The sequence below is a fragment of the Pavona decussata genome, unplaced genomic scaffold, assembly GCF_977016875.1.
Source record: "Pavona decussata unplaced genomic scaffold, jaPavDecu1.1 SCAFFOLD_361, whole genome shotgun sequence".
Classification (NCBI taxonomy): domain Eukaryota; kingdom Metazoa; phylum Cnidaria; class Anthozoa; order Scleractinia; family Agariciidae; genus Pavona; species Pavona decussata.
The window spans coordinates 7,501-26,647 of record NW_028145740.1 but is presented as its reverse complement, the minus strand read 5'-3'; the positions used below and the strand labels follow the sequence as shown (position 1 = coordinate 26,647).

Here is a 19,147-nt window from a genome sequence, read left to right as displayed (position 1 = left end):
ACTAAAGTTGTTTCAAATGTGTACATCTTTCTCACATTTGCCACGATGTATAAGTATTGTGTAAATGCGGTATTTACCATCTTTACCTTATACGCAAATCTCCACTTCATGTTTGAGGTTAACATGAAGTTTCAGGTTTTAAGCAAATATGACCAAATTTGATCAAATATGGTATTTTCTTCACATTTGCTACCGTTTTACTACAATTGTAAATCCGTTTTTTGGTGCAGTACAATCGATGTGGTTTTGGGATAATTCATTTATTTACCAAATTAAGGTGATGATAACATGTCACCCGCCAAGCTGATCATGATTTAAAATTAATTATGCTGTATTCCGGCCTAAAGCTAGAGAAGCTGAATATTAACTTATTCACTTTTATTGAGGAACCTCCGGCCTTTCTTGGAGTAAATAAATATTATTATACAGAGGCATTCCAAGGCTTGGTTTAACTTTATTTTATATTTTACGTTTTGCTTAGGGATATAACATGTGCCGTTATTTTGTGTTTCCCCGGTAATTATAGTAAAGTGTCAGCCGCTGTTATTCTTTCACCTACATGTAACTTCAATTAAATTTTTCTGTTGTTCATTTTTCATACTTTGTTATGTTCTATTAAGTTCAATCTGTTTTATTAGTCCTCACTTCAAAACATGCAATCATCAGCTTTGTTCCAATTGTTACCGTTTTAATTTTTGAGCCAGTTTATTTCTTATTTGTCCTTTGCGTGCTGCTTTGTGTTAATGGAATACTGTGCTACTAAGGTGTAGCTCAGTTTTTCATTATCAGGTCGGATGCATATGGTGGCTTTATCTGGTGCGTTATCGTGGCGGCTCTCTTTGTAGACGTCCATCGGACGTTTGTCAGGGCTTTTTCTCCCTTGAATTTTGTTTATCAGCCGGGACGCTCTGACATTTCAGTGTACTGAATTAGTGCGTTATCCTGGCGGCCGGCTATCTTAAGATAGTGTGCTCAACGCGCACAGACCGAACACAGGAACGAATGTGTCCTCTTATATTCATGGAATGATATAGCCGTGCTCTTGCTTTAAAGTGCCACTACGATCAAAATTTTGCATCCCTTTTTTTCTTCAGCTTTGGAAAGTAGAAGTGATAAATACTTACCACGCCAAATTTTACATCGAAATTCCAACGGGAAGACCAGTTATTTTAAACGCGAAGTTCAGCTTCGCTGTGCCGCCATTACTCGAACGACAAATGGCCGTGAACTACATAGAGAGCTGGATCTAGTTGCACCGACAGGAATATGACGTCATACGCGCACAACAACATGGCCTGCTTTCGAAAGTTCGATCTCGCGGAAACAAGCCACTTCTTTTTATTTTAGTGGGTCAAGGGCCGTCTTCACAACGCACACGTATTGTGGGCACTCGAAAGAAACCTAATGGTGGTTGTTTGAAAATTTATGGTTCTCAAATACGTCAAAAGGGGTGTAATTTCTTCAGACAAATCGTCTTTTTGTACATCGCACCGAAGTACTAAAGACATATCCTCTCGACGACTTCGACAGCTGCTTCGAGGGAATCTCAAACGGAAGGACTGTCATACAATGCTACTGCCTCGATGCTTACTTTTCCAGGGTAAAGCGAGGGACTAAGTGAAGCGATTGGGCCAAGATAACTGATCGGAAATGAACTGTTTTCGTGAATGCGTGCAATGAAAGCAAGTGGCACGGAGTGGTGGTGTGTATGTTTTGTTTAGAGCTCATTGTAATGCTTTGTTTGTGTAGTGTTCATTACGTCTACTTCCTATAAGTGTCATGCTTTGGTAAAATAAAAGTGCATAGATACTCCATTTCATTCATAAAAAAATACTAATAATAATAATTGCTTGTGGTACGAATGCTCTCTTCGTACAAAGCACCCAACACATTTCTGAAAGACTTGTTTGCCGACTGTAGAATACACAGCAAGGCGAGATTTTCGATCTGTATTAAATGAGCGATTGTAATTAAAATGATTGTGACAGTGACATGAAAAATCCATCTCTATATATTAAAACAATCACATGATATGTGAAAGTACAGGTCAGAAGAAATTTGCAGGCAACTTTCTAGCTCATGTGGACCTGCTGACACCCCACCTTGTAAAATTATCTAATGTAACCATCACTGATTACTGTGAGTCAAGAAGGTCTTGTGGCAATCCTATTTGGTCTGTGTTATTAACTAATTATAATACCATTATTGAGCAATTGTTTTAAACATCACTTGTAAAGATGCTTTGACTGCACCTTTGTGCAGACTTGCAGTGAATATTATGCATGAAAGTTATCTTCTGGGACAAGTCAAGATAATATCTACAATTTAAACCATATTAGTTTGTACTAAAGGGAACAAATGAACCAAATTGACAAAATTATAAGACAGTATTTTGTCCAATACCCTATTCTAAAGTGTGTGGAGAACTACCACTGCTTGGTAGATTTCATCTTTGTGTTTGAATTAATTCTGTATTTGTGCCTTCTTTTGTTTTCTTGGCAAAGTCTGTGATATGAACAGCCAATTTTATTGCATTTTTAACAAAAGTATTGCACTGTTTTGGTATATACCAGAGACAGTACAAAGGCATCGACAAGGTCACCTAAGGACACCATGGTAAATGGGACTACCCATGGTAAATAATGCCATAGTAAATCTCACTTAGCTTTTAGTTTAGATCTGTCAACGACACTTCCTTAACCCTAAAATATTGGGATCTGTATTATTTGGGTTAGTTTAGGGAAGCATGAAGGCATTTTTCACAGTTACAGAAGATAGCTTGTCCAGAAGAATGAGCCAGGATCTTACACTAAGGTTTAAATTGTACATAATGTGCAAATTTATAAATGGAAGGGAAAGGAGGAGAACTACAATGTTTGTGGGGTCATATAAGATAAAAATTACAAGATAGAAAAAAATTAAAATGAAGTTCATGTTGCTGAACAAAAACAAAAAATAAGCTGTGGTTTGTGTGAAAATTTAGGTTAAACTATTTTGGCTCTTAATTTAAAACACCAAAGAAAAAAGACATTAAATCTCATTTCTGGTAGAATCTCCAAGAATAATTAAGGTATATCTGTGGAAAGGATGGTTATTCTTTCATAACTATAATACTTCAATTTTATGTCTGTGAACATTGTGTGATATTGTGGGAAAATACACAAATTATACTGTTAGTCAGCACAGTGTTATGCTGGCTCTTCACACTCAACATGTAAAATGATTACAATAAAATATTATAGTGTCAGTTTTAAATGAGATCAAGAGGCTGGTTTGCTTGTTTCACTCAGATTGACACATCCTCATTGACCAAGGAACAAACATTACTGAAATAACAAAAATGGGTGAGATATGATGCAAGCCTACTAAGGTTTCCTCCTTAGCTGTCCTCCTAAACTTTCTTATTAATCTTTAGTTTTCCAGCTGCATTTGAGGGCTTTACAACAATTTATTGTTGAATGTTACTTGGACTGTGGCTTTAAAATATTAGGCCCCTCATGATTACTTCATTTACTGCTTGAAAGTTGTTGTAGAATGAGGAAGGGATCTAACCAGGTAATATCTGGTAGATTACAGCCCTGCAGTATTGTAATATTGCAAATATTCTGTAGATTACAGCTATAGCTACCCACTTTTCAACTGAAGTTAATTATACATCGTTTTAAATTTGTCAAAGCTTTATTGAACTATAAAAAAAGAGGTTAACAGTTCTTTTTTTCTTGACTCATTATGCAGCTTTGATTGATACTTGCGAACACCATACACGCCACCAACACAACATCAACATGTATTGGTCTGGAGTTATCCATCCTATTCAATAATTTGTTGCTCAAGTGCTTCTGCGAATAGTGATTAGGTTCTGTTTACTAATCCCAAATAGAAAACATACCCAGAATATTCAATAACCATATGTCTACCTCCAATACAGTTGCTGAGTAAATGCCGGAGTGAATACGTTTCTTCTTCAGCTTTACATGTAAATCCAAGGCTTAAATGAGCTGTTCGCGTGTCTTCGAAGCGTATTCTTTGCAGTCATACGACTCCAAATCCACCGCCAAGGAAATTATAATCGAAGATAATCGGTAAAATTGTCCTTTAGGTCGCTTTTCACCAAACTGGATGGCAAATCTTACAAATAATCTTGCTTATTCACTTACTTTAGGACTTACGATTACTGTGGTTTACTGAGTTCTTGCCATGAACGCACGATGTTCGATGCGCGTATGACGTCACACAAAGATCTCATACAAGCAACCGCATTTTAGAATGACCACGGGCGTCACTTTGCCGTCGGAGTAATGGCGGACGGGTTTTCGACGGTTTTCGGCCACTTATTCCCAGGATCAGTAAGCTTGTATAAAGCTAATCAATAGCTATTTTTGCAATTATGAACTCATTAAATGGATTGGAACAAGAAAAGGGCGAAAATAGAAGTAAAAATTTTCGTCGTAGTGGCACTTTAATTATTCTGTTCTTCATATGACAAAATGTACAGTTACGTTTATGTCTAATTAGTGTATGAGACAGCAAGTTTTAACACCGAACATGGCGTCACCTTGCGTTTTGTCGTCCTTTCCCCTTCCAACACTTATCATTATTTATTTTAAATTTAACGCCGTTAAGTATGCCTGCCAAGAAAAACCCTTCTGCTGCCACCCGTACTTCTTCCAAAAAAAAAGCTTTCCAGGCCGAATATTGCGCCTCAAGCACCAGCTTCAGTTTTGTCCCAGGCTGTTGAAGTTCCAGCTGAAAATGTCACAGTGAACGATACTGTACAGTCTCAAACGCCGTTTTCGGCACAAGTTCCTAGGAGTACATGCAACCAGGTCCCTATAGTGGCGCCTTGAATGTTTCCTCCCTCGAAACCGCCATTAGTGCCTCAGTTATTCAAAGTTTGGAGGCCGCTGGCATCTCTGCTCTTTCCAGTTCTTACCCCAATATATCCAGTAAGCGACCCCTGTCAAGTGACGGCAGTCATAGTACCAGCAATGAGGTGGCTAACATCATGGGCTTTTCAGGTGAGACGATGATTACGTCTTCAAAAAGTTCTAATGAACTTCCAGCATTCAGTCAGTCTGGCTGTCACAAGCTGTGACTTGTGGCGTTTTATCTGTCCCCACCTTTGGTGAATGGTGGTCATTCTTGTTAACACTTTATCCAGTAAATGAATGAGTGATTATTGTGTTACTTTTGAATAAAGGCCACACTCGTAGCAAATTAATCCCAACCGAGTGTTGTGGTTTCCTTTCGATTTATCAAACCGAGCTTGTCGCCGTTACGTAGAAAAGGTTATAAATTTGTAATTTCACTAGCCGAGTTTCCTTTCGACACGTAACATAAACACGTTTATTTATTACGTTTGTATGATGCTGTGTTATTCACCTGTTTTTATTTCCATGTTAATTTTAATGATCTTCACGAAGCAACCAAAAAGGCGCTGATCTTTACAGATACAGTGTTATTCATGAACTTATCTATTAATTCATTTTTGTACTTCATGAACTTCGAACAGCAGTCTTAAAACACTACGAAAACTCTTATCGAGGGTAAGTTAACAAAAGTGCAAAAATAATCGATGTAACATAAACCAAACAATAAGCTAAAACAGCTGCGTTCAATATGATATTTATAGATTTAAACTTCCTGTGTGATAGTTGCTACATACACTGACATTAACCAAATGTGATCCGCAAAGCCGTTCTCATCACGTATCAGCGACTAATCCCTTTGGACCATTCCCTAAGTTTTATCATGCTATTATCTTTGGAGCCGAACAAATACAATTCTTTTCACGTAGTTTTTATTTCTCTAAAATAAATTTTAGGAAATTTGTTTACAAAGACGTTTCAGGATAAATGAAGAAACCCGAGAAACAACAAGTCGCCATATTTCTTCATCTCATCGGAGAAGAAGCTTTGCAAATTTTTCGTTATCGACTGCGGAACAAAATTTCGACGTCTTATTCCAAAATGAGATTATCTTTCTTCAGGGCTGAAATTTAAATGAACTTTCATTGAAGTCCGACAGAATTTGACAAATAGCTGCGAGGTTTTTAAACTATGATGTGTTTTTGGAACCATTATCACCAAATGAACACGATAAATAATTAGTCCTTATTATTTTTTTCGCCTGTCAAAGACCGCTCTTCTTGATAGCTTTCGTGTTTTTGTGTGTGTGGTTTTTTTTTGTAATTTATTGCTTTCTCCATTCGCTATTTTCGCTATTTCCGTTTCAAAGACTGATCTAGAAGTTCCGCTATTTGCTATTTTCGTTTTTTTTTTTCATTTTTAAACGTGGAAACAACTATGATGTGTTTTTGGGATCATTTATCACCGAATGAACGTGGAGCAACTTTCATAAGAATTATTTCATGCCTGTTCTCGTTACGAAAATTTGGTTATCTAATTATTTATGTTGTATTCATAGAGAGATCTAGACTAAATGTTCATTTTTGGTGAGACACCTCTCAGTTCTTTATGTAAATGTATGCCTAAAGAGGAGCCATTTGATATCCAACTTTGTTTAACATACTTTATAATATGCTATATTTTATGTTTTACTTGGGCATTAGGCACTCGCCAGAAGAAATTTCACTAGCATCCTAGAGACTCACAAGACAGTTGTCTGTCTTAGCTTTAAATATCTACTGCGGATGCAAGCTAAGCCACAAAATAATGGAGGTACATGTCAGCTCTAAGAACACAATAGCTGTTTTTCAGATAAGCAGCAACTCAGAGAGCAAAAAGACGGCGCAACAAGCTATAGCTCTCGAAAGCGAGGGACTTCAATGATAAGCTTTGTAAAGACGAGGATCTGTTAGACACTCATATCGGTGGTAAACAAACATCCTGCGGCAGTTGCAATCTTCCCGCAGCGATATACAATAGCATAAGCATAAATTCACGAGTAAAGAAGTCCACGGATCCTGTGTCTTTACAGATAAAATTTATTTAGCGCTACCTGAAATCTTGCAGTTCATCCGAGCCGATAAACTTTAACAAATGCCACAGAGCTAGCATACACAACGGCATATCAAAACCGAATTCTAATAACTCAGAATGATCAGCAAGAAACCCTCCATTCAGTATATATGAGAATTCCCTCTCAAGATCAAGATATTAAACACCATTAAGCAGAGCGGTCGCATCACGTTTTGATCAAAAGGGAAGAATCTCTTATACAAAAGGAAAATCGCTTTGAGACATGCTTGTAAAAGCAAAACTGAAAAGGCTTTTATCAAAACAACGGACACACAGTGGGAGTCGTGCAGGTCTGTCAACTCCATTTTAACATGCTAACTTCACTTTAATTTATCTGTTTTTCATTTTTAATGATCCTAATAAGTAACGGTTTAGAGAAAAAATTTAAAATAAAAATTAACCAAAAGAGACCACGAAGACATCCTGGCTTCCATTTTGGGGGCTTGAAAACGAAACTAGGATGTCTTCGGAACGAGGTCTCTTTTGGCTAACTTTTATTTTTAAAGCATTATTAATGAATATAAATTTTGGCATCAGAAATTAAGATTTGACAAATAATCCTGAAAATGCATAAAAAATAATGTTATTCAAATTGTGCTATGATAATAGTTATTTATATTTCACCTGCAAAAAGTAATTAAACATGACGCCAACAGGGACATAAGCTCACTTTGTTAAAAAAAATATCAGTTTCAGAAATATTCCGGAAACGTTACATCTAAGCTAAAAGCGAGGTTTAAGATGCTGAACTACACTTCTGATTTGGGCAACAACAACAACAACTGCACTTCTCTCCCGAAAACCATTGTCATCGTAAATTGTACCATTAATGCTCCACTGATGCTAATATCCATTATTGGCAACGCGTTAGTATTGGCGGCAATATTGAGGACCCCTTCGCTTCGTTCACCGTCCACCATTTTCTTGTGCAGTCTCGCAACCTCAGACCTTCTTGTTGGGATTGTCGTTCAACCAGTCTTTATTGTGTCTGAACTCAAACCTGAGAGTTCCCTGTTACTGCATTCACACCATATGTTGTCCTTGTTATGTTGTGGTGTTTCTCTTGGTACAATGGCGGCCATAAGCGTGGATAGGTATTTGGCGCTTCACTATCACATGCGATATCCAAATTTAATGACTGAAAAACGAGCCTTGTGTACATCAGGAGCTCTTTGGTCCTTGTGCCTTCTCTTGACATGCCTTTATTTCAAGAGCCGAACCATTTATCTTCTTACAAGTGTTATTGGCATTGCGATGTGTATCTCAGTCACCACTTTTTCTTACATTAGTATTTATCGAATTGTTCGTCAGCATCAGTTACAGATACAACTTCAACAACAGGCTGTGCAAAGTTTTAATGCTGAACATAATCTGAATATGGTGCAATCGAAGAAAAGTGCCATAAACACTTTTATTTATTACGTTTGTATGATACTGTGTTATTCACCAGTTTTTATTTCCATGTTAATGTTAGTTATCTTCCCTAAGCGACCAAGAAAGGCGCGGATCTTTGCAGATACGGTGTTATTTATGAACTCATCTATTAATCCATTTTTGTACTGTTGGCGTCTTCATGACCTTCGAACAGCAGTCTTTAAAACACTACGAAAACTCTTATCGAGGGAAAGTTAGCAAAAGGAGAAAACTAATCGATGTAACATCAGCCAAACAATAAGTTAAAGCAGCTGCGTTCAATGTGATATTTGATATGATATTTATGGATCTCAACTTCCTGTGTGATAATTGTGGCATATCCAAATATGATACGCAGTTCCTATTACACATCAGCAGCGAACTCCCTTGGACCATTTCCTTACCTTCATCATGCTATTATTTTTGGAGATGAACAAAAGCAATTCTTTTCATGTAGTTTTTATCAGCCCTAAACCAAATTTTAGGAAGTGTCTATACCAAGACGTTTGGTAGCTTTTAGGTTGAAAACGTTACCAGTTTGATAGACGTCAACACGGGCTAATACTGTTTGGCAGGAAATTGCATCACCAACAACGTTTGAGAAAAAAATAATTTTTAAGACGAACACAAAGTCAATTTTTGAATAAGTCTACAAACATGTAATTAGTAAAGAAAGGGAGATAGAGAGAGATCGAGAAAACAGGCGACGAAGAAGCGAAGTTCGACGCCAAAGAGAGCGATTGACAGCGCTAGCAAACAGGTGAAACATGAGTGACGAACAAAGAGAGAAAGAACAGGAAAGGGTGCCGAAAAATAACCCATGTTGCAGCAGAGGCTTTGAGTGTCTCATTTCACATTGGCTTACATAGATGAGTGTATGTGCTGTAACGCGGGTTGTTTTTCGGCGGGAAGATGCGTGGCCAACTGCGCTGCCGGCCGCGTTTATTTGGCGGCAAGTTGCATCGCCAACTGCGTTTGAGAAAAAAAACAAAACAAAAAAATAATTTTGAAGACGACAAGATACAAAGTCAATTTTTATATGTGACAAACAGCAGGAGAAAGAGCAAGGCAACTAGTGGCGGGAGAAACAAATCGCCTGGCACATCATCAGAATCTTGAAGTAAAATCATTTTACTCCGATCCGGCGCGACGAAACGTTGGATTTTTCCTTTTGAAGCGAAACGTTTCGCTCACTTAACGTTGTAAAACGAACGGAAAAATCAGCAATAAAATAAAAGGACTGGTTATTCTCAGAAGAGGCGAGTACATTCATGCAATTTTGTTGACAAGACCTTGTTAGTTTGCTGATTTGCAAGATATAGTTTTCTTGCAGTTTTGACACGCCGTTTAACTTAAGCTTAAGCTAATACTCCTAAGTTCAGAACAGTCTTTTGAGCTCATTTTTTCGGTCCATGTTGATTATTTCCCTTGGAGTTTTATTTTCTGATCTCGTCCAATTTTGCCGTCAAACAGCGGGAGAAAGAGGAAGGTGGATCGTGACGGGAGAAACAAATGGACTCTTTTAGCAGCTTTTAGAGGCGGCACTTCATAGACAGCAGCCGAATCTCGAAGAGAAATTATTTTACTCTAATCCGGCGCGATGAAATGAAATTAAGATGCCATGGATTTTTCCTCTTGAAGTGAAACTTCAGTTAACGTTGTAAACAAACGAAAAAATCAGCAATCGAATAAAAGGACTGGTTATTCTCCAAAGAGGCGAGTATATTAAAAAACTTTGCTGTTTTTGCAAGATATTTTTTTCTTGTAGTGTTGACACTGCAAGTTGTTTAACTTCAGAGCAGTCTTTTGAGCTCATTTTTCGTTCCATGCTCGTTATTTCCCTTGGAGTTTTAGCTTCTAATCGCATCCCATTTTGCTTCATTTAAAAAAATTGATTCTGAGCTAAAATAGTCAGTGAAACAAACGTCTCCCAACATTGTATAGTTGGCATAAACTACTGACAAGTTTTTCTCGCATGTATTTCTAATTTTAGCATTTATTTCTGACAATCTTAACAGAGAACAAACAAAATACTTAACACAGTAGGATATAACGGCAAAGATTAAGATGTGTGAGTAATTTTTACTAAAAGTCTTTTCAAAGTCGGTTTTGTTTCTTTTGTACGCTACGAAAAAAATAAATAATTTGTTGGTTTGCTTGCGCCTTCGGTAAGTGTTTTACTGACTGTTTTACGAAGTTCCTTTTGTTCCATTTTGCCCTCTGTGTTATAAAAGCGGAATTTAAATGGACTCAAAATGATATTTTCTGTTTTTATTATTCTTTTTAGTTTAAAAGATGATCGAGGCAAATCGGTTTGTGAACAGCCAACGCGCGCTACCGGCACTGTCACTGTCTAGTAAATTTTGCTTATCAAGAAGGCCGTACGCTATAAACCTCAGAGAAAATGGATACACTAACCAAAACACAGACTTCAAATATATCTTTGAGTAATAAATGAAAAAAAGAACTGTGTTAATTCATAGCAATAAGTACAGAAATAAACTAAACAAAGATCTTTAAAAAATTCACAAAAAACAAGCGAATGAATGTTTTACGGTGGATCCAAGAAGGAACTTGCCGAGTAATAGAGAGCTTTAGATTTAGGAAGCGACGGTTCTGAGACGCGGCCGGAAGTAATTTTCCACAGACAAGACATGTTGCGCATGCTCCACCCCACGATTTGCCGCGTCGTGACGGCGTAGAGAACGTGAGACAGAAGGATTTGGCGTTGCGAAGAAAACGTGAGTATAAATCCTTCTTGTTTTGAAGAAAATGATTTAATATGTACCACCTCCACATATAATTCGAAACCTAGATTCATGTTCAAACATTATAGCGATTTTTACGGCGGAAACACTGCAAAGTTCTGACATTTTCAACTTTATTTACAGCTACCGAGAAAGATGGCCTCTGCGAAGTCTTCCAAGTAGGTTTTAAGTTATGCCTCTTGAAAGCTTCTTAAATAATTACTCGTGTTTTTTAGCAGCTTTACGCGTGGATTTGCTGAGGATATGCAGGAAGGAATTTTTAGTGGACTGAGCACAAAATTAAGCTCTTATCAAATCTGAGCTCAAATTATAATAAGCTTAACTCGGTTTTCAAGTTGTTGTTGTTTTTCTTTTAGTTCGGTGATGTGTTGGACGAAAGACCATGACATAATCCTGTGTCGAGAAGTCGCCAACCTAAACCCGTATCCGACCAAAAAGGGGTCAACAATGAGACGTGGCATTTGGGAGAAAATTGCAGACAATTTAAACAAATGTTCAGTTCCCAAATTTAGCGTTGATAAGCCCTCGGTTCGTGACCACGTAGGGAATCTTGTCAACAAACACAAGAAAAAGCTGAGAGATGAGGAAAAAGCTACAGGGATAACACCAGATGAGCCCTCAGAACTAGACAATGCTTTGGATACGATCATGGCTTTAGAAGAAAGTGCAGATGCCGAAGTACATGAAGCAGATACCGTAAGGGCAAAAAAAGTTGAAAGTGAGAGGGCAAAAGCAGAAAGCATAAGGCTGAAGGCCATGGAGAAACTATCAGAGACCAGGAAAAGAGAGTCGGCAGCAGGTGAAAATGAAGACGACGATTTCAACAATAAACGGCAACGTCGACGAGGGAGTGATGCAATGGTGTATTTATCCAAGAGAGCTAAGATAAATTATGAACTGAAACAAGAAGAAATTAAAAATGAAGAAAGAGCAGCAAGACTTTGAGAAGAAGCAGATGGAGGTCAACAGGCAACAGCAATTGCAGATCCAACAGCAGCAAAATGAAATTCTTAGGATGATGCAACAACAGCAACAACAAAGTCAACAAAGTCAGCAACAAAGTCAACAACAGTTGCTGAACAGTCAAATGGTGATGATGCAGCAACAACAGGAGCAAACGAAAGTACTGATGGCTTTATTGGAAAAAGTAATTAAGAGTAAATGTCCCTAAGCATCAAATATAATCGTCAAATCGCGGACACAGCTCAAAATTCGATTTCGCTTATACTTTTTCTATAGATAGGCCTTTGACCCAAACTAAACAAAACAGGGTTAGTTCGTTTTAAAATTCGTTTCCTTAAGAGTAATTTAATAAAAACGTTTGCGTTGGTTTTGAGGCTAATTTGGATCGAAATTTCACAATATTCATAGCATTCTAGTGTTCGTTAAAAATACACTGTAAATCTTCCTTTGCTGGAACTTTATAGTCTGGTCTCTAGAAAAATTCAGCAGTGATAAGAAAAGTGGTTATTTTCTTCCTTAACAACGGTCATGGGTTTTTTCTTGAAGCCACCTTCGATAATCTTTTCAAATAGTTTTGAGGTACCTTAATATAACTCCCTAAAAATCATGTCGGTACTCCAAACTAGGACCTCAAACTATACTGCAGATACAAATAAAGGATAGATGTCAAAAGTTATGCTGGCATTTTTTTGGGATGTCGGTTAGTTGTGTGATACGACTTCATTGAAGTTTGCTAATATGACAAATTTGCCGACGGACGCCATTTTGAAAACTAAGGGGCAACACTAAAATCAGGAATCCGGAATCCGGAATCCGGAACAGAAAACTGCACTCCGGTTCCAGAGGAATCCTCACGATTGATCAATTAGATTGTACAAAAATTGTCTGAAAATATTGTCAACGCAAATGTTATATTTTTCGATTCGTGGCACCAGAGAAAAAATCTAATTAAGTCATTATTTCCTGCAAATGAAAAATGATTGGTCTCTTGGTTAAAACATTTAAAAACGATCGAGCGTACAGTAAAGAAAAGAAATTTGATAGTCTATATCTTCATTTTGAAACTTTGTTAAGGTTTTCTGGAGACAATCTTTGTACAACCTAATTGTTGAATCTTGAAGCTTCCGCTGGAACCGGATTCTGGATTCTGGATTTCGGATTTCAGATTCCGGATTCCTGCTTTTAGTGCTGCCCCTTTGGAATGGGTTTCCTGGAGAACCAGACACTGACTGAGCATGTATTTGAGTTTGTTTGTTTGTTTGTTTTTTTTCGAAAGCGTCAGTCCAAAATTTCCCTTTTTTGGTGGTTCAAATATCCAAGAATAAAATGTTTCGGGACTACTACAGATTTTCACATATCCGACAAAGAAATGGATTGAAATAAGCTTACCTGTTTGTATCAAATTACCCTTGTCGAAGGGCCGGTTTCTCGCAGTACACGTAACATGGCCTTCCGTCATTACTTAACCCCTTCAATTTACCTCAAGACGGCAGTATAAGTCCAAAGTGTATTGAACTGCATAATGTCTATGGTTATGTACCTGTTCTGTCCAAAACGGTGTGCTGTGGCCCACGGCAATCGTGAAACCGTAGCAATGACAAGTATTGTTTGAATACGTGCCTCGGTTAAAGAGTCTCTTGCAAAGTGAAGAAAGCAAATCAGTCGAAACGAAACTCGAAATGGAATAAAAACAAATATCATGAAAGGATAAATGCCGTCATTACATCAAATTCGAAGCAAAGACAGTTATCTCGCAAACCCGGTTCTCAGTTTAATAAAACTTATTAGAATATTTACTGAAATGAACAACCTTTCGGAGCCGACTCTTTTCTTTCATGTTTCCGAAATGCGGCTGTTAACCGAAAGCTGATACGTCTGGTCAGAAGAAGGAAAATGTCCTTCTCTCTTTTGGTCGGTGGCGAATGTGGATGTGATTCAAGAAGTAGGATTCTGTCGTGTGGGATCCTACCTCTTGTGTCGTGCAACAAGAATGTATCAGGTCACAAAAAACTGTTGAAATTTAGTGGCTGTGAAACGGAAGTCGAGCTCATACTAGCAAGAAGTGCCAGCCTGTTTTCAAACACCGCCGAACATCCAGGAAATGACCATATGTCCCTTGCACCGTGAACGTTTGGGTATTGGTTGGCGGTAATCTCGTACCCTGATCTCAGTCGGTTCGGGAATGTCGAGATTAGGTTGGCGATCGATAAAGTCATGCAGCTTGGCGAGCGAGAAGAAGTTACCAAATTTTCCAGTTAAAATGTTGAGGGAGCTTTGTGAGAATCTGGGATTAAATGTGGATGGAACTTACCGTTCATTGATCTGCTTACCCAGCTTGTTGGGGAAAGGTCATGTGCACGTAAATGACACCTGCCAAAATTATTATTATTATTATTATTATTATTATTATTATTATTATTATTATTATTATTATTATTATTATTATTACAGTCAACTCTCTTGTAAGGGACCACCCTTGGTGCACGACAAAGTGGTCGCTTACGGGAGGTGGTCGCTTACGGGAAAGATCAACAAACTAAGCCTAATACTGGATTGGTTAATTAATTACAAAAAAAATGTTACCTTAGCAGCTAAAATCAGGCAAATAGAAACTTATTTATTTGATTTTTTTCACATTTATTCATTCTTCTTATGAAACTTTGTATAACATGCTTCATGGTTCATTTTGGAACAGATCACTGTAACAATTCCCGTTTACCTAAAGATCTAATTGTAGCCATCTTCTCTGTCTGTAAACTGTCATTATCTGTCAGCAGCACGGGGAAGCGTCATCAAAATTGAACTTTTGTCACTTCTGAGTAATGATTTACATGCGATCATACGTGATTATGTTGTGTGGTCGCTTACCGGAAACAGAAAACAAAAGAATGTGTAATTTCTGGCCTAAAAAGTGGTCGCGGTCCCTTAAGAAATTTGAGTGGTGGTCGCTTACGAGACGGCTCTTGAAACAGTATTTAACTGAGAAACAAAACCGTTGTTTACAAGGTGGTCGCTTACGGAAGGTGGTCGCTTATGAGAAGTGGTCGCTATGAGAGAGTTGACTGTATTATTATTATTATTATTATTATTATTATTATTATTATTATTATTATTACCTTCCCAAATCTCACATTGTAAGCTGCAATTGGACAGTGCAACATAAGCTAAAGTTGCCAAAAATTTGGCATTAATAAAGGAGTGTTAGGGAAGACAAGTCTGCCAGAATACGTTTTCATATAGAATTGTTTATTTTGACGAACCCCTAAGGTGTTTAGTTTATGTGTGGTTGGTGCACTTCATGCAGTCCTCGTTTGATCAGAATTGGATATAATGAAAGTGTTTGCAATAGGTTAAGGACGAAGATCGAAGGGCCAGACTCTCTACCTCCGCTAGAATCTGGGCTAAAAAAAATTCTTTTTCTTTTTCAGTCACAATTTTTGAGCGACAAATAGAAGACGCTGTGCGTGAGTTTACCCCGCGCGCGAAAGTCCTGCGAAACGGTAACTGTCTTGTCGCGCGCGACCGTGAGTTTCATTTTAAAGAAAATGGGTGGGAGGGTGGGGGCAGAGACCCTATGCAAAAATGACTGACATTTTAATATCCTTTTGTTTGCATTTAAATTAGCCTCACTAGCTTCGTTATTGAGTTTGAAAAATCAAAAGAGTATTTTACCTTGAACGAGGCTAGTGAATGCAACAAACGGGAATGTTAAAAGGTTAGTCATTTTTGCATAAGGTATATGAAAACCCAGTTATATGGTACAAGCTGATCACAGTCAACTTAAAAACATTTATTCATTTTCTATTTTTAGTCAACCTTAGCCTGAAAGTGCTTTGAAAAGCCTTGACTTTTATTTAATCTTTTTTAAGTTCGTAAAACAAATGTGTACTGCAGTAAGCCACCCATTTGCCGGTTTATTGGTTGGAGTTCCCGTTGAGTTAATTCACGTCTTCCTAGACAAATAGCGACAAGAAGGTTATTGTCTTTTTTCGCTTAGCTTAAGTTATAAAATATGTTTGCCAGTTTTGACCTTTTCCAGTCTCAAGGTTCGCGTAAGCGAGTTTTGCCAAAGAAGGGGTATTGGAAGTTGCGTGAGCGTGACGCAAAGTAACACAAAGTGACGTTCCGTGTTGATCACGTGAATTTCTGTAAAACTGTATTCGAAATAGACGAAAATACTGCACAAATTTCTGGTTGGAACGGCTGAGCTCGCGGTGAAAGATTCACAATTGTTTGTAGCTTGGCTTGTATAGTAGGGAACGTAAGATTAAACCGAGAACTAAGAAAATAACGGCAAAGAAATCAAGTTTGTTGAAGGTCAGTGACAGGAATGAGGTGAGTCACGGCAAAAATGTAGAAATTATGCAAACCCATTGCCAGACGCGATTTTGTTACGTTAACTTGCTACACTTTAGTTTATGATTTCAATTCACAAAAAAGAACATAAAAGGGATTTACCGCAGTTGATACTTCGTACAAATAGATGTTTCAAGCGGCTTATTTGAATAAAGCAATGTAAGTTTTATAAACAATTCAAGTGTGTTTGTTGTTCATTTCAAAATGGCGGATAGTGAAAATATGCTCAGTTTAGAAATGTTTTTTTCTTAACGTACGAAAGATCCCAAGAAATTGAAGCGATAGAAACTGAAAACTATCATAAATTGTACCCCCGGAAGGTTTTTCGGTGAGATTTTTTGAGTACCACAGGTAGTTATGGCTAGTTTGTTGGAGGTCCTAACAAAGCCTATAAGAGAAGCCGTTGGCATTCCTTAAAAGAAAATCGTAAAAAAATTTATAAGAAGAGTTGCCTGGTTATGTTACAAGTCAGAGAACTAAAAAAGCATTTAATGAATAGGATTTGCGTGTAAGAGATTCAAAAGTTACGATTGCTTGATTCGGTAGCTTAATGAATGTTGACATTATTTGAGGCTTTGTTGACCAAAAATGCCGTTGATAATTTAAAATTCGTTTCTCGTAAACGAGTGGTTATTTGGTTAAATGGATGTCCTTTTCATAAGTGTGGTACTAGGGCCTATCAATCTACAAAGTATGAGCGAATTCGAATTTTGAGCTGTGTCCGGGATTTCTTTGGTTTTTACAGACATTTACTCTTAATAAGTAATTTTGACTATTGCTTCTCAGAGATGAGTTTTGAGACAGTTGATGTTCCTATTGGTAAATTGTGTTTCATGAACAATCTCTTTCACTATCGTTACTCTTTGCATGCCATTTTATATATTGATTGATTTAGTTAAGGGACACTGTCCTTATTTTACATTAATTCCTGTTTGTTAAGGGAAAGACCATTTTATTTTTTAAGGTGAGGGTTGGGCAAATACTCCAAAAAGTTCCTTTTTTATTTCTATTTTAGAACTTCAAGCTCTTTCATTCTTTTTAATTTGTACATCTGTACTTCTTGTTTATTCTAAGTGTTTTATTTTATGTATTCTTATTTTTAGGGGATCCTCCTGAAAACTACTTTCAGTGATGGAGAACTCAGAAACAACAGAAAAAAATTGACAACAAGTGAAAGAAAATTGATGTACTTCTGGTTAGATAACCCTCCCCCCCCCCCCCCTTCACAAGTAAAATGGTACATTCCTAAGTATACAGAGACTGTTAAAGGCCGATGTTCACGGTCAAGCGCATGCACGAGCAGACCGGCTCAAAAATAAATTGTACGGGTCGACACTAAATTCGATGCGAGCTTGTAGTGGAACAATCTGTTGAAATCGCGCCCGAATTTGGATCATCCGCTCTTCGTTCTTCACTTTTTATAATCTTTGTTTCCTGTTGTAAATATAAGTTCGATTTTTGTAAGGTTAAAAGTGTTTTAGCATCCTAAAACGACATTTTTGTCGATGGATCGGCAAGGAGACGTCGCGGCCGACCGGCGACGTGACGTTCTGTGGACTCTCTGGAAGCACAGAAGTTAAAGCGGACAGAGTGGAGTGGATGTAGAAATCCTGTGTGGTTAACAAGATACGTCCACCAAACGTGGAAAATTGGTAAAGGGATAAGTCTGTTTAAAATAGACAACGATTTCGCGGCACATCTGCTTTCGCTGGAAATGGCAAAGGTCACCAACTGGCTTTAGATGAACTCGCGAGGATTTTATATATTTCAATCGTACTGTTTGTTCATATGGAAGTCAACTGTCAAAAACGGAGAATTCGACGGGCAAACAGCATCAATCATCAATGTTTTGCTTTGGATGGAAACAATTGTACAACACTGAGACGCGAAGCGAATAAATATGAGATCAAATGTGCGAGTTAGTTGTAGTCGTCTTTGAGCGGGCTCGAATAGCGGGCAGTAGAAAAAAAAATCCAAAAGATTTGCGGCAAACTACAAAATCTATTGTAAGGTATTCATTTATCTATAAAATTATGGTCATTGTGAATGGCAAACTGCGTTTGTCATTCACAATGGCAGAGTTTTCTCAAATGCATTCCAGCAACTCGGAAGGACGCTCAGTGTTGTTGTTACTAAATGGTCTCATCGCCTCTTGAAGCTTGCGGATTTCTCGTTCTTCGCCTTCTCGCTGGTCTAATAAAATCAGGCTATCGAGCGTACACACTGTAGTAAGTTTATCACTGAATGCTGATGAAATACTGGATTTAAGTACGTAAGTTTGAGGGAGCTTCTCGGCTTTTCGAATCGCGCGTAATAAAAAAAAGGTCGATATCGACATTGTACTAAAATCAAACCGTATACGTTCGCATATGTTCTGGCATTTCTTGAATGTCATGGGACATTCACGAAGCGGCGCTGCAAAAATCCCCATGTGTTTTACACGGACAGCCTTTTTTTTTTCTTTCTGAAACGTGACAGACACACTGGCCGGTCAGTTTTATTTTTATGCCAGCAAGTTATAAGACTTGCCGCCGTATCCCGCCGGTGTTGCGTACTCGCTTCTAATTGGTCCAAAAACAATTGGCTTGACAGCGCTTACGTTATCGCTCGCACATGCGCCGAGCCTTGAAACTCTCCCTTTAAATGAAATAGTCATTCAATGCTGGT

The 19,147-nt window shown here is 37.8% G+C and overlaps 1 protein-coding gene and 1 pseudogene across 2 annotated transcripts; both read left to right on the top strand.

Moving 5' to 3' along the window:
- Positions 1 to 7,682: 7,682 nt before the first annotated feature.
- LOC146452931 (melanocyte-stimulating hormone receptor-like) lies at positions 7,683 to 8,729 on the top strand. The gene has a single exon (XM_085097185.1). The coding sequence runs from the start codon at positions 7,722 to 7,724 to the stop codon at positions 8,610 to 8,612; it is 891 nt and encodes a 296-aa protein (XP_084953311.1). The 5' UTR covers positions 7,683 to 7,721; the 3' UTR covers positions 8,613 to 8,729.
- A 2,255-nt stretch (positions 8,730 to 10,984) lies between these two features.
- On the top strand, positions 10,985 to 12,582 carry LOC146452930 (uncharacterized; annotated as a pseudogene). Its single transcript, XR_014859627.1, has 2 exons — positions 10,985 to 11,319; positions 11,518 to 12,582. The product of XR_014859627.1 is annotated as an uncharacterized LOC146452930 (transcript).
- The last annotated feature ends 6,565 nt before the right edge of the window (positions 12,583 to 19,147 follow it).